Source organism: Sceloporus undulatus, chromosome 1 (genome assembly GCF_019175285.1).
Source record: "Sceloporus undulatus isolate JIND9_A2432 ecotype Alabama chromosome 1, SceUnd_v1.1, whole genome shotgun sequence".
Lineage (NCBI taxonomy): Eukaryota > Metazoa > Chordata > Lepidosauria > Squamata > Phrynosomatidae > Sceloporus > Sceloporus undulatus.
The window spans coordinates 63,024,337-63,037,689 of record NC_056522.1 but is presented as its reverse complement, the minus strand read 5'-3'; the positions used below and the strand labels follow the sequence as shown (position 1 = coordinate 63,037,689).

The following is a 13,353-nucleotide window of genomic DNA, read 5'->3' as shown; positions in this document are numbered from 1 at the left end:
CCTTTATTTATTTATTTATATCAGTGTTGCCAGTTTAAGTCCACTTCTGCAGATGCATTTGGATTTAATAATAACAATAATGGTGATGATGAGGATAGAGAGATAGGTCTTGTAGCACATTTGAGACTCACTGAAAGAAAAGTTGGCAGCTTTCCTAGACTTAAGCATACTTCCTCAGATGCATGGGAATTGTAGTTCATTGTGGCACCAGAGCTCTTTCTCACAAAACTACAATTCCCAGGGTTCCCTAGCACTGAGCCAGGGCAGCTAAAGCGGTCTCAAACTGGAGTATTTCTGCAGTATGGATTGGACCTTGAGCATTTTTAATAACCAAGGTCCAAAACACACTGCAGAAATAATCCAGTTTGTGACCACTTTAACTCTCCTGGCTTAGTGTTAGGGAATCCTGGGAATTGTAGTTTGTTGTGGCACCAGAGCTCTTTCTGACAGAAGGCTCAATGTCTCACAAAACTACACTTCCCAGGGTTCCCTAGCACTGAGCCAGGGCAGCTAAAGTGGTCTTGAACTGGATTATTTCTGCAGTGTGTCTTGGATCCAATTTAGGCTGCATCTTCATTCCAGAGACAATCCAGTTTCATGCCATTTTAACTGCCATGGCCCAGTGCTATGAAATCCTGGGAATTGTAGTTTGTTGTCACACCAAAGTTTGCTGAGATGTCTCAGAAAACTAGAATTCCCAGGATTCCATAGCACTGAGCCAGGGCAGTTAAAGGGGTGTCAAACTGGATTATTTCTGCAGTGCCGTTGCAGCCTAACACATTTCTATTTGGCACAAAGCTTCCTGGGCTTTGATTCCAATAGGAGCCACTTGAACTGCCACGGCTCCATCTGTACAGAATCCCTGGGATTTGTAGTTTGGAGCAGCGGCCCACATTCTTTGGGCAGAGAAGGCAAAAGACCTTATAAAACTACGAATCCTAGGATTCCAATAGGATGGAGCAGCAGCTCTTAAAGTGGTGTCAAACTGCATTAATTCTAAAGTGTAGATGTACCAAGAGGAAGGGCGGGAGGAGTTGTCGGGGCAGGTGAAATAATGTTGTGTATGCTGTTATTTCAAACATGGAACACACTCCTTCCTCAGAGTATAGTGGAGTCTGCCTCCTCTTCCCCTCCTTTTCTTCTTTCTCCTTCTCCTTTTTTCTCCTCCCCCCTCTTTCTCCTCTGTCGCTGCTGCTGCTGCTGTTGTTGTTGTGTGCTTTCAGCTCCTTTCTGACTTATCAAGGAAGAGAGGGGTGGTCTTATACAGTGAATATATGCCAAATACTCTATTTTAAGTTGTAAATTTGGGGGTCGTCTTATACGCCCAGTCGTCTTATATGCCGGAATATACGGTAATATTTATATCTGCAGCTGTCATTTTTAGGAGCAGCAACTCTTTATGATACTTCAAATCTATTTGGCCTTTGAGGAAATTGAAATGATGGAACGTCAATTGGAGAGAGGATGAACCTTCAAAACAATTGTGTCTGAGGAGAGAGAGGAGACCTTTGCATGGTCCCGATCTTACAACAAAGTGACTGGAAAGAAAATAGTTATGTTGTTGAGGGCTTGATAGTAATCTCAGTGGTAAATGGAAGTTGCAGATAGCAGTAATCAGAGCCAGCCTGGCTGGGAAGTAGATGCATGGCAGCATGAACCATGGAAGCAAGGAGAAGGTGGATTTGGCATCATAGTTCTGGATTCCTGCCCCTGCTCCTCCTTCTTTTTGTAGAGGAATCTCAATGTATGAGTTCTGATTTTCCACAGGTGTTCTGGAAAGCAGAATGTTCCCTTATCCCAAGCATGCTTTGTTTTGGTTTTGCAAACAGAAAGTTTCTTACCAGTGTCAAATATCTAAAAGCACATGTTATGTGTCCTGGATTACCTCACAGCTTCAGAATCAAAGTGAGCTGAGAGCCCCCACAGCAGAGAAAGCTGCTTTCTTCCTTGATGCAGCAATTGCCTCCCGTCGAAGCAATCAGCGGGATTGCCGGGAGGAAGATCACAAGAATTCTCACATGCTCTTCACTCTGCACATCTATCAGTACCGAATGGAGAAGAGTGGTAAAGGGGGAAGTAAGTGTCTTCATTTTCCCAACAAGTTCTATTATTGATTACTGTTATTTAAATGATTGTTCACCCTTTTGTTGAACCAGAAGTTGGAAAAGTCCTTTTTTTAGACCACAGCTCTCAGAATCCCCTGGTCAGCTTGGCAGTTTTTTTCAAGTTCTGATTGGAACTCATGAAATATAACAGTGTAGCATAGTGTGTAGTAATACAGCAAACAGCTATGTTATATTAAAGGTCGTAAATGTGGGGTGCACGTAGCTTTTCCCTTTTGAGTACCGTATATACTCGTGTAATAAGTCAGGAAATTTAGATAAAAAAATTCACCCCAAAAACCTAGGTCAACTTATACACAGGTCAATACGATAACTTGTCCCAAGTTCTTCCCAGCCAGGCTACCTCTGCAGGGATAGCCCAGCTGGGAAGAGGCCGGAAAGGCCAAGCAATCATTCCCACAGCCTCTCCTCAGGTGAACTGCCTCCACCAGGACAGCCTAGCTGGGAAGCTGAGTGACTTTCCTCCATGCTATACCTTCCCCACTCCTCAAACACTAAATCAGCCTGTCAGGCTGAATAGGTACAGTTACTCTTTTCAAGGAACAGGGATCTATAGGACATGCCAGTGTTTATCAGACGAGCTCTTAAAGAGGTACTATTCCAGTGTGACTCCTCTAGCTGCCTCCTGTTGCATGCTGGGATTGGCAGTTTTAAGGAGGGGTATTTAGAATTCTCAGGCAGCGAAGTTCAGCTCCTTAAAACTGCCAGTCCCAGCATGCAACAGGAGGCTGCTAGAGGAGTCACACTGGAATAGTAGCTCTTTAAGAGCATAGTGTGATAAACATCAATGAACAATTTAGTTTTCTGGAGTACTTGCAATTCAGTCCAGTCCTGAGGATGCAAAGAATATCACCACTCATGAAAGAAACATCACCACTTATGAAACATGATAGTTCGGATATAGACAATTTATGTATTCTCTATGTTGTTATATAAATATAAGCATAATGTATATAGAAAATTGTGAAGCCAGGATCTGACAGTATAGCTGAGTTCATATAGCTGGGTTCATGCAATGTGCATTCACTCAGTTTTCAAGGATGCCTCTTTCCCATATACCATTTTATTCAACAGGGTTTTCTAACCCTCATGTGTAGCAGTTTCAAGAGGATGGAAGAGAAGCAGTGAAGAAGAAGTAGTGGAAAATTTCTCTTCTCTCAGATCATTTGCATGCTCCTGAATTTGGATCCAGCCCACTCTGTGTATAAATTATAGTCCAGATGTCATATAAAACACCAATTGTTTGCTTGTCTTTCAGTAATAACCCTCATAGAATTGCCAGACAAAATTCAATTAACTGAGGATTTATTAATTAACCACCCTTCAGTGGAAAGAAAGTCCATGAATGCCCACAGTAACTTGCTTATTTTACAGAGATTTATTTGTTTTAAGGAGATTACCATTACAATCATGTAATTTTCTGTTTTTACACACACCTATCTTTTAATTACTTTTAAATTCAGAAAAATAAAGAAATCCTATAGTTTTGTGAAGTCTATCCTGATCCTGATACAACAACAACAAAATCCAAATCCCACTGGTTTCAGTTTCATTTATGTTCCACCTCTGGATGACCTATTGAGCTAGCGAGAGCTGGATGTCAGTTCAGATCTAGTTTAAAGTTAGTCTTGCTGAAGTCACTTGATGCCTGCCATTTTAAAGTTTTAATTGATATATATTTTTTGGAGAAAACTAATAAATATATTGATAAAAACACAATGTTTCTTTTTTTAAAAAAATTAATATTTTCATATAGAAAGGGGAGAAATAATATTTCCAGTAGTCATCAGATTGGTGTTCCCATAAATTGGTGAGCCCCCCCCCCCGGTCCTGATTTCTATTTCTTAGTAAAAAAAAATTGCTTGGTATAAAATTGACTTACACCTGTGGATAGCATGTCAACAATCATTTTATTTAGATCAAGATGTTTTACAGCCCCCAGCCAATATGATCAATGGTATAGGGTTGTAGGCCAACCTACAACCTGGCAAACCTCTCTTCATTTAGAATATAATAGCATGATGTCAGAACTAGATTTCACAAAATATGGTGCTGTTGGCCCATATCTCTTATCCTCCTTCCTGGTACTCTATAGTATATAACTGTATGTATATAACACAGTGGTACCCATTCCATGACATTGTGTGATGTATTTCCTCATATTAACAACAGATTGGTCAGTGAAGCAGGGAGAAAGGAAAATAGTATGATCACACCTTGTTGCATATAAGGTTGTTCTACATTTATTCACGTCATTTTTTGGCTCTTGACCACCAGTCTCCCTCTGAATATACTAAAGTATCCAAGTTTAAGAGAAGAGAAACATGGACCTGCCACAGTTTGCCCTCCCTTATTCATTCTTGGGGGCAGGAGAATGTACCCCCCTTTAAAGTCTGAATCCAGACCACATTCGCTCCAAGCCAGATTCTCAAATATGCATGTGAGTATAGATATAGAATATGCTCTCCTAAGTCTCATAATTATTTTGCTCAAAGATGTTTACAGAGCAAAAGTTCAGTTACTTTCCAGAAGAGAAGCACATTTTAGCAATGGCAACATGAAGTTTGCCAGTACACTTCACAAATTACTTGTTAGTTACAAAGTTATCCATTTATGTGTTTGAGAACATGTTGATACTGCAAAACAGATATGTAAAACATTTCGTTTAAGAGAGCTCTGGTTGTGCAGTGGTTAAATGCTGGTAATGTAACCAATCACAGCCACAAGGTTGTGAGTTCAATCCCAGCCAGGGGCTCCAGGGTCGATTCAGCTTGGATCCTTCTGAGGTCACTAAAACGAGTTTAGCTTGTTGGGGGAAATTAGCTTACAGTTTATTGTAAAGTTAAAATACAGTTTATTGAACCCTTGCTGTAAATGATGTGGCAATGTTGTAAACCTCTTAGAGACTGCTTAGTTCAGTATGAAGCAGTATAGAAATGTAACTGGAGAAAATTCAGCAGAACTTCCAGCTCCTGGGACCCTTTCACACTTCAGAATTATAGTTCTTTGATTCCACTTTAGCTGCCATGGCAACATCTTGTGGAATCTGGGGATTCATAATTTGGGGAGGCACTATTGTTCTCTGGCTGGTAATTTGAAATGCTCCCCTCTAAACTGCAAATCTTGGGATTCCACAGGAGGGAACCATGACAGTTAAAGTGGAACCATAAGCACTGTAACTGTGTAGTGGCTCATGTAGAACAATTTGGTCAGCCATCTTCCAATCACTCCCTCAGATAATCACCTATAACCAAACACACACACAAGTAATACAGTTTATTGAAGCCTTGCTGTAAATGATGTGGCAATGCTGCTTGAAACCCACAGAGACATCAGTGTCTTTCAAGTTAAAAAACAAGCCGTATATGTTCAACCTTATTAATGTCAATTCAAAACTCATTCCCATTAATGGGGGTTTACTCCCAAACAGGTAGGTGTAGGTTTGCAACATCAATGAACTTGATATTAAAAAGACATTGAGATAGCTATAAAGCATGGATATTTATTTTCTCCCCTAAATAGATTAATAGATATTTCTCAAAAAGGTTTTTTTTGTGAGTATGGAAGTGTAGGTAATAATAATCACATAATGACCTTAATAACTGTATAATTCCTTGTGTCTGTCTTGCCTGTACTCAGCAAACCATGAAAAGGATTAGCTTTTCTTTTAGCACAATCCGATATAGATATAGATATATATTCACTCAAAAGTAAGTTCTACTGATTTTAATGTGACTCCCAAAAACATATTTTTGTTGTGTCTGAAAGCTCTTACTTTGTTTTTCTTCTTTCTTTTATGACAGTGTCAGGAGGCCGTAGCCGCTTACACCTCATTGACCTGGGGAGCTGTGTTAAACCTCTTAGCAAAAACCGAGAAGGAGGTTCTGGGCTTTGTCTTTCATTGTCTGCATTGGGCAATGTCATCCTTGCCCTAGTCAATGGGAGCAAACATATTCCATACAAGTAAGTCATCTCTTTCTGTTTATCATTCTCTATGTGCATCCTTATATATGCAGGGTTATTACTGGTCAGTAAGAAAACCAACCTAGAACTGGGATTGCCGCCTGTTCTGGATGTGGTTGCTCTCCCTCTGAAAGATCAGTTTTGTAGTTTCAGGGTTGGTCTTGGACCCAGAGCTGCTCCTAGAAAGCAAGATTGTTATGTGATTAGGAGCTCCTTTGCCCATCTTCAGATAGTGTGCCAGCTGTGCCCTTTCTTGTGGAAGGTAGATCTGGCCATAGTAGTTACTGCCTTAGTTAAATATCATTTAAACTACTGTAATGCATTCTATGTGGGGCTGCCCTTGGAAAGTGTTTAGAACCTGCAGCTAGTGCAAAATGCAGCAACCAGACTGGTGTCAGGTATGCATTTTAGAGACCATGTAACCGGTTCTACAAGAACTGTGCTGGCTTCGAGTTTGCTTCCAAACTCAATTCACAATGCTGGTGTTGACCTACAAAGCCCTAAATAATTTGAAATCAAGATATCTGAAAGACTCACTCCTCCCTTATGAGTCTGCCAATAATTTAGATCTTCAGAGAAGGTCCTGCATTGTCTCCCAAAACATCGTAAAGTTCAGTTGGTGGATACACATAACAGGGCTTTCTCAACACTAGAAAGGTAGGCTGGCTGTATCTCCTTAAGCTTCCTGTGGGCAGCCAAAACAGTGCTGTTCTGCATTGAATTCAGTGTTAGAAATTGCAGTTTTAAATGTTTCAAAACATTTAAAATGATTCTTTTTAGTCTACTTTTAGGATTTTTTTCAGTATTTTTAATGTGTTTTAAAAATCCTTTTGTCCCTATGGCGTGGGACAGATCACCCGAAAAGGGCAGACTCCCGGTGCCTATTTTTCTGCCGGAGGGAAGCCGCAGCCACCAAAGTGTGTGCCTTCCTGTTGGCAGAAAAAGAACCTGCGATTTTTAAAGTTGCAGCAGCGGCATAACAAGTGTGTTACGTAAGCGTCGCGTGGGACCATGGGGACACCACACAGCACTTATGTAACAATGGCGGTGCCATGTATACAGGGTGTCACCATTGTTAAACCCTCATCACATGCTAGGGTTGCAGGGTGTGTGGGCGTTCCACCCTCAGGCAACCCTAGCATGTGACGAGGGCATCGCAAAGGGCCCCTATGTACCGGGCCTATATTGTTCAAATTGGTTTTTATTTGTTCATCACCTCAGGAAATCTTGTGAGCTGGGAGACAATACAGGAATACTTTAAATAAACAAATAAAGTTAGTGGCTGTTTATTAACAGCCCTTTCACACCACACAGTTATAGCACTATGATTCCACTCTACCAGACATGGTTACCTCTGGAATCCTGGGTTTTGTATTTTGGTGAGACAGTAGAGTGCTCTAGCTGAAAATTCTGAACATCTCCCCAAGCTGCAAATCCCAAGAATCCACAGAATGTTGCCATGGCAGTTAAGGTGGAACTATAGTACTATAATCACAATGTGAAAGGACCCTGGGTGGAAGAGGTCTGTCCAGTTTGTAATGGAGAAAATTATTAAGAATATTATGGATCTAATCCAATTCTGAAGGGGCAGTCAAAAGGCCTTTATCTAGCCAAAGGAGTCCTTCAGTGTCTTCTCCAAATTTTAAAGGCAGGTGGTGATTGCTGCCAGCCTTTGCACAGTGTTCTTTACTAGAAAAGCCTCTGAAATGAACCAGAGCAGAAAGAATTTTCAGAGTCAGAAACTACTGGAAGCTCTGTTGTGGATGCTTCAGCAATGAAGGGGAAAACCAAGGCAAGATGTGTAAGTATTCATATGGGAGAAGCAAGCATTGTTGTAGAGCAGGTTTCTAAAAGACAGCCTATAAATGTTTGCATAAGATCAGTATTCTGCTCCAAGTGTGAATTCTGACTTGAAGCCTGTACCTCTTTTAGTAGGGGGAGGGGGAGAGATCAGAAACCCATGGTAATGCAAACGCAGTGTAATTGTTTTGAAGCCTGAGAGACCACAGCAAAACATATGAATTTGTCCAAGATGGCTCACATGTCACTGGTGTAGTGAAACGCTGAATATGCTGCTACATTTTAGCACTAGAGTTCTGTATCTTGAATAGCTCCTTTAAAGTTCATACTGCAACCCAGAGTGGATTCATAATCTCACTGACATGGGAACCAGCAGCTGCCATTGAATTTGTGATATAGTTTTGGTAAAAACAAAGCTGCTGGCAAAAGGAGTGGATTTAATCCTCTCCTGCTGGTGGCTCATTCAGGACCGCAGTGGTGGCCTGCCTTAGGAAGGGGCAGTCTGGTCACCGCGATCCCAAAGTGATCATGGCCAGAGTGGTTGGAAATTGCATCATTTGAACCGTCTGCTCTTATGAATGTTTGTGTAAGTATAGGCAATTCATTGTTTCCTGCTCGGATTCATTCTCAGCCCTGCCACCCATTGACAAGGCAACCAGGAATGAACAAGGCCCACCAGACACTATGCTTATTTGTAATTCCTTCTATTAGTGGCATTGAATGTCCATTGGGTTTTTTTCTGAACTCTATGGTTTTTTTTTCTTATGCATGAATTCTTTCTTTGCTACAATAAGTGATCATTAAAATGTGGAAAGCTTTAAAAAGTTGGAGTGATCTTAAAGACACATAATAACATCAGAGGCAGGGCCTTTCAATATCAGGTACTGGTTAATTCCAAAGTGAACTATATTTAGAGTAGATTTATTGAGATCAGTGGGATTTATGTTCATCATGAACTGATCTTGGTGGGTCTAGTATATGAATGAATGACTGTGGGTGTAACCTACTCTCTTTTAAATTTAAATTGTTTTAATGATTTTATGCTTTTTGGATATAATTTAATTGTTGAGTTTTGTATTAGTCTTGTGATTTCTCTGCTTTGTGGTACACTATCTCAGTGAAGTTTGTAGAAAGGCAGCAAGTACTGCTCATGTCCTCCATGTGAGCTTCCCACAAACTGTGGCTTGGCAGCTGTGGGAATAGAGTGCTGGATTAGATAAAGCTTTGATCTAATCCAACATGGTCATTCTCATGTGTTTTCCCACAGATATGGGACTTAATGGATGACCAAGACAGGCTAGAGCCATGTATTTGATGGCATCCTAAATCTGAATAGCTGTATCAGGCTTCATAGCAAGTTTGGTGCACCATGTAAATGTTAGGAACCAGGCCTCCTAACAGTACTCCTTGGACCCATCATATTATGACAGTTGGACACATGATTTCTCTTGTTTATTCCTCTTTCCCCCTTCAGTTTATTCATGAAAGGAAATTAGTCATGTTATACTGTATATCTTTGCAAAAATAGAGTAGTAGGTATAATGTTAGAGGATAATCCACTGGAAACTGCTCCTGTCCTGCTCTTATTCATATGACAAGACTTTCACCAGATATCTCTTTTCATTGTTGAAGGGTAGTACTTCATTGGCAGATGGTATGCTACAGTTGTTGTCATGTCAGAGTGAAGCTGGGAAAGTCTCCTTGCCCCATCTGAAAACCTGGAAAGCCTCTGCTACTGAGTGTTCTTGATACTGAACAGTTGAAGCATTTTATTATGGCTGCATCTGCACTGCAGAAATAATCCAGTTTGACACCATTTTAACTGCCATGGCTCAGTGCTATGGAATTCTGGGAACTGATGTTTGTGAAACGTTTAGCCTTCTCTGTCAGAGAGCTCCAGGGCCAAAACAAATAACAATTCCCAGGATTATGTAGTATTGAGCCATGCCAGTTAAAGTGGTGTCAAACTGGATTATTTTTGCAGTGTGGCTGCAGCCAGCGTATAAAGCAGTTTCTTTATACCCTGTTCATCTAACATCAGCCATTATAACTTGATTTTGAAATTTGTAATCAACAATCACTGGCAGGTGAAGGATATGATGTTAGTGAGGCAGTAAAACTGCTTTGGGATTTTGTATGAACTTTAAAGGAGCTATTCAAGGCCTGCTGAATCTATTTTTGGAATAAAGACAGGACCTTGGATAGATTATTTGATGTCTGGACAAAAACTAAGAGCAGATTCACTGCCTTACTGACATAAAAGCCACTGGTTACTGCAGCTAATAATATAATAGTAATATTGTACGATTATCTTTTCCCTCTTGGATGATCTCGTGTCTGGCTGAGAATTTTAAGTGGATTATCTGCTTTTTCATTTTCCTTTAAAATTAGCTTCAGTGAATAGCTGTTGATGAATTAAATCCAGATCACATGACTAATCATAATTTTTTCCCCTAGCTAAGTGCTAGTTTGAAATGCTTGTAGACCAGACTCTGTATGATATCATTTAAAGTGCCTCTTTTATGTTGGTATATTTCACTCTGATTATGTGGGCCTGAAAAGAAAACAGAATGAAGAAGAATGGGGGGAAATGCCACCAGGCTTAGCCTACAGAGTATCAGTTTTAGTTAATTCCAACAGCTGTTTTTTCTTGGCAGTGTGCATCTAAAAGAAAAGTAGCACCGAAAACATCTTTTATTCACTCTACTGGGCAATCTTTTGCTGCAGTGATTCACAGCTGTTCCTTCACACTCTTCTGGGTTTCTTCAGACATACAGGTGCCAGAACACTTGTGCATGTTTGCATCTATCTAGTGGAAAGAAACACAAATCTTTCTCTCAATAAAGCTGTTTACAGAATCTGTTTGTAAAAGAAGTGTTTGGTTTGTTCAAACATTTTGCAAATCATCAAATAGAAATAGTACTGGGAATATGATTTATTGGGGAACACACAGGGCTTCAGAAACACTGGCCATTGTTGATATCACTGAAGTGGTAGGTGGTCTGAAAGAATTTTAAGGAGCTAGGGTATTGAGAGCCCTTTCTAAGAACAGCTCAGGTTATGAATCTTTGGGTACTGGATTGTGTCCCATTGAGTGGGACATAATAAAGCTGGGCAAGATTTAGACAGCACATTAGAGGAATCAGAATGGTTAAAAAAAAAAAACTTAGCACATCAACATCACCCATGACAAAGCTGTGATTTGTTGCACAAGCAAGGCAACACAGAACTGCAACACAGGACAAAGTATTAAACTTCTCTATAATCTGAGCCCAATCAAGATGTCTTTGACTATTTTTTAAAAATGAAAATGAAATAGACTTATTCATTCATTAATTGAATTTATTTTCCATCTTGTCCCTTATTTTTTTCTTTTTTTAAATAATTTTTATTAATAAAACAAAAACATAGTAACAAAAACAAACAATACCAAGTAGTATATACAACACTATATACCATCTCTTTTCAAGAAGACAAGAATTGCCCAAATTATTAAATATTATTAGTTGTATCCAAAGAGAAATGTTTATATCAGAGTGTTTGTTGTTCTTGTGATTAACTGCCCTTGAGTCAACACTAATTCATGGTGACCCCGTGAATGAGATACCTCTAAGGCTCCCTATCCTCCACTGGTCTGCTTAGGCCTTATAGATTTAAGTCCATGACCTCCCTGATTGAATCTAGCCATCTGGCATGCAGTCTTCCTTTTCTTCTAATACCTCCTGTTTTTTCTAGCATTATTGTCTTTTCTAATGAGTCATTCTTTGTCATGATGTGGCCAAAGCACAACAAACCCAATTTCATCATCTTGGCCTCCAAGGAGAATTCAGGCTTGATTTGTTTAAGGACCCATGGTATTCTCAGTACTCTTCTCCAGCACATCTCAAATGAGTTTATTTTCTTTGTATCCACTTTCTTCACTATCCAGCTCTCACATCTGTGCATGGTGATGGGGAATACAATGGCCTGAACAATTCTAACGATAGTGCTCAGTTGTATATTTTTACTCTTTAGGATCTTGTCTAGTTCTTTCATGGCCGCCCTTCCCATTCTTAGTTTTCTTATTTCTTGACTGCAGTCCCCATTCCGATTGATGTTTTATCCAAGCATCTTTAACTGTTTTAATTTCTTCATAGTTTAGCTTGAATTTAATAAATAATAAATAATAAAACTTTTATTTCTATCCCGCTTTTTTGTCCAGACAATCAAAGCGGCGTACAAAGATGCCCAGGGAGATCAGAACAGCTCCCTCCTTGATGGCCTTCTGCTGGCAGGTGAAGACCTACCTGTTCACACAGGAATTTAAGGAATTGCTATAAGGACAGGCTGGGATGTTGGACCAGTTTAAAAATTCTTTTCAATGTCCGTTGTTTTTTTTTTTAATATGTCTTTAATTGTACTGTTTTTTAATGCTGTGAAGCTGCTCAGAGTCCCAGTCCTGGGAAAAGAGTGGAATATAAATAAACAAACAAATAAAAATACTTCAATATATACATAATATCTCCCCCCCCCCTTAAAAAAGGATTAAACAGTATAAGGGTAAAATTCAACAATTAAAAACCAAAACGATAAATCCTCTGTGGTCATTGTCAGTGTGTGCCCTGCTTAAGTCTGCCTTATCCAAAATTGGGGCCTATTCACATGATGAAAATAATCCAGGATGAATTCTGGATGAATCTTTGTTATTCACACATATCCTAATTATGTTAGGGGGGGCTGCCAAAAAACCCATTTATCCTAGGATAATTGATATTGGGGGTTTTCCCTGAGTTTTTATAAAAGATTCACATGATTGGCTATGTGAACAACAATGAAAATAGACCAGAATAGACTCGGTTGTGCAAGTGTTTTTTTTGTGTGTGCAAAAAACTGTCAACGTGCAAAAAAAAATAAAATAAAATTGAAAAACTTGCAGCAATTCTCAATCTATCCAGCAAAGAGACAACTTGAAATTCGTTATCTTTATGTGCAAGAATGAAATAAACAAATATTTATTGAAAAGTTGTTGTGTCAGGACTTGAAAAAAATTTGTCCCCCCCCCCAACCAGTAATGAAAAGCAATAGAAAGGTAATGAAAAATATATCACATTATTTTTGAAACACGGCAATGAGCAATGACAATAACTTAATTTTTGAAAAATGAGTACAAAAACACACCGAACAACCCAACTTTCCAATCAGTGGTTGTCCAGGAGGTTAAAACTTGTATAGGAATGAGGTCTATCAGAAACAACAGGAGGATTCTCTGCAAGTCCTCCCCATGGCTGCTGGACAGGTTTTGGATTGGGAATGGGAACAGGAGAGTGGCAAGGAGGGGTTATTGTGATTTGGACCTTGATTCCTGAAGAGTCTGGACCTTTATGTGGAATGAGACCTGGAAATTCCATTATTTCTTAAGTGGCAAACCATGTAAAAATCCTCAAACCTTTTAGAAGAGATAAAGGAATTGTGTTTCTGTCAGAACTAT

At 39.5% G+C, this 13,353-nt stretch overlaps 1 protein-coding gene across 1 annotated transcript in view; it reads left to right on the top strand.

The window, feature by feature from the left end:
* Positions 1-13,353, top strand: part of KIF26B (kinesin family member 26B) — a 414,886-nt gene that overhangs the window by 313,444 nt on the left and 88,089 nt on the right. Inside the window, 2 exon segments of the mRNA XM_042446725.1 lie at positions 1,893-2,076; positions 5,927-6,086. Coding sequence (XP_042302659.1) covers positions 1,893-2,076; positions 5,927-6,086 — 344 coding nt within the window.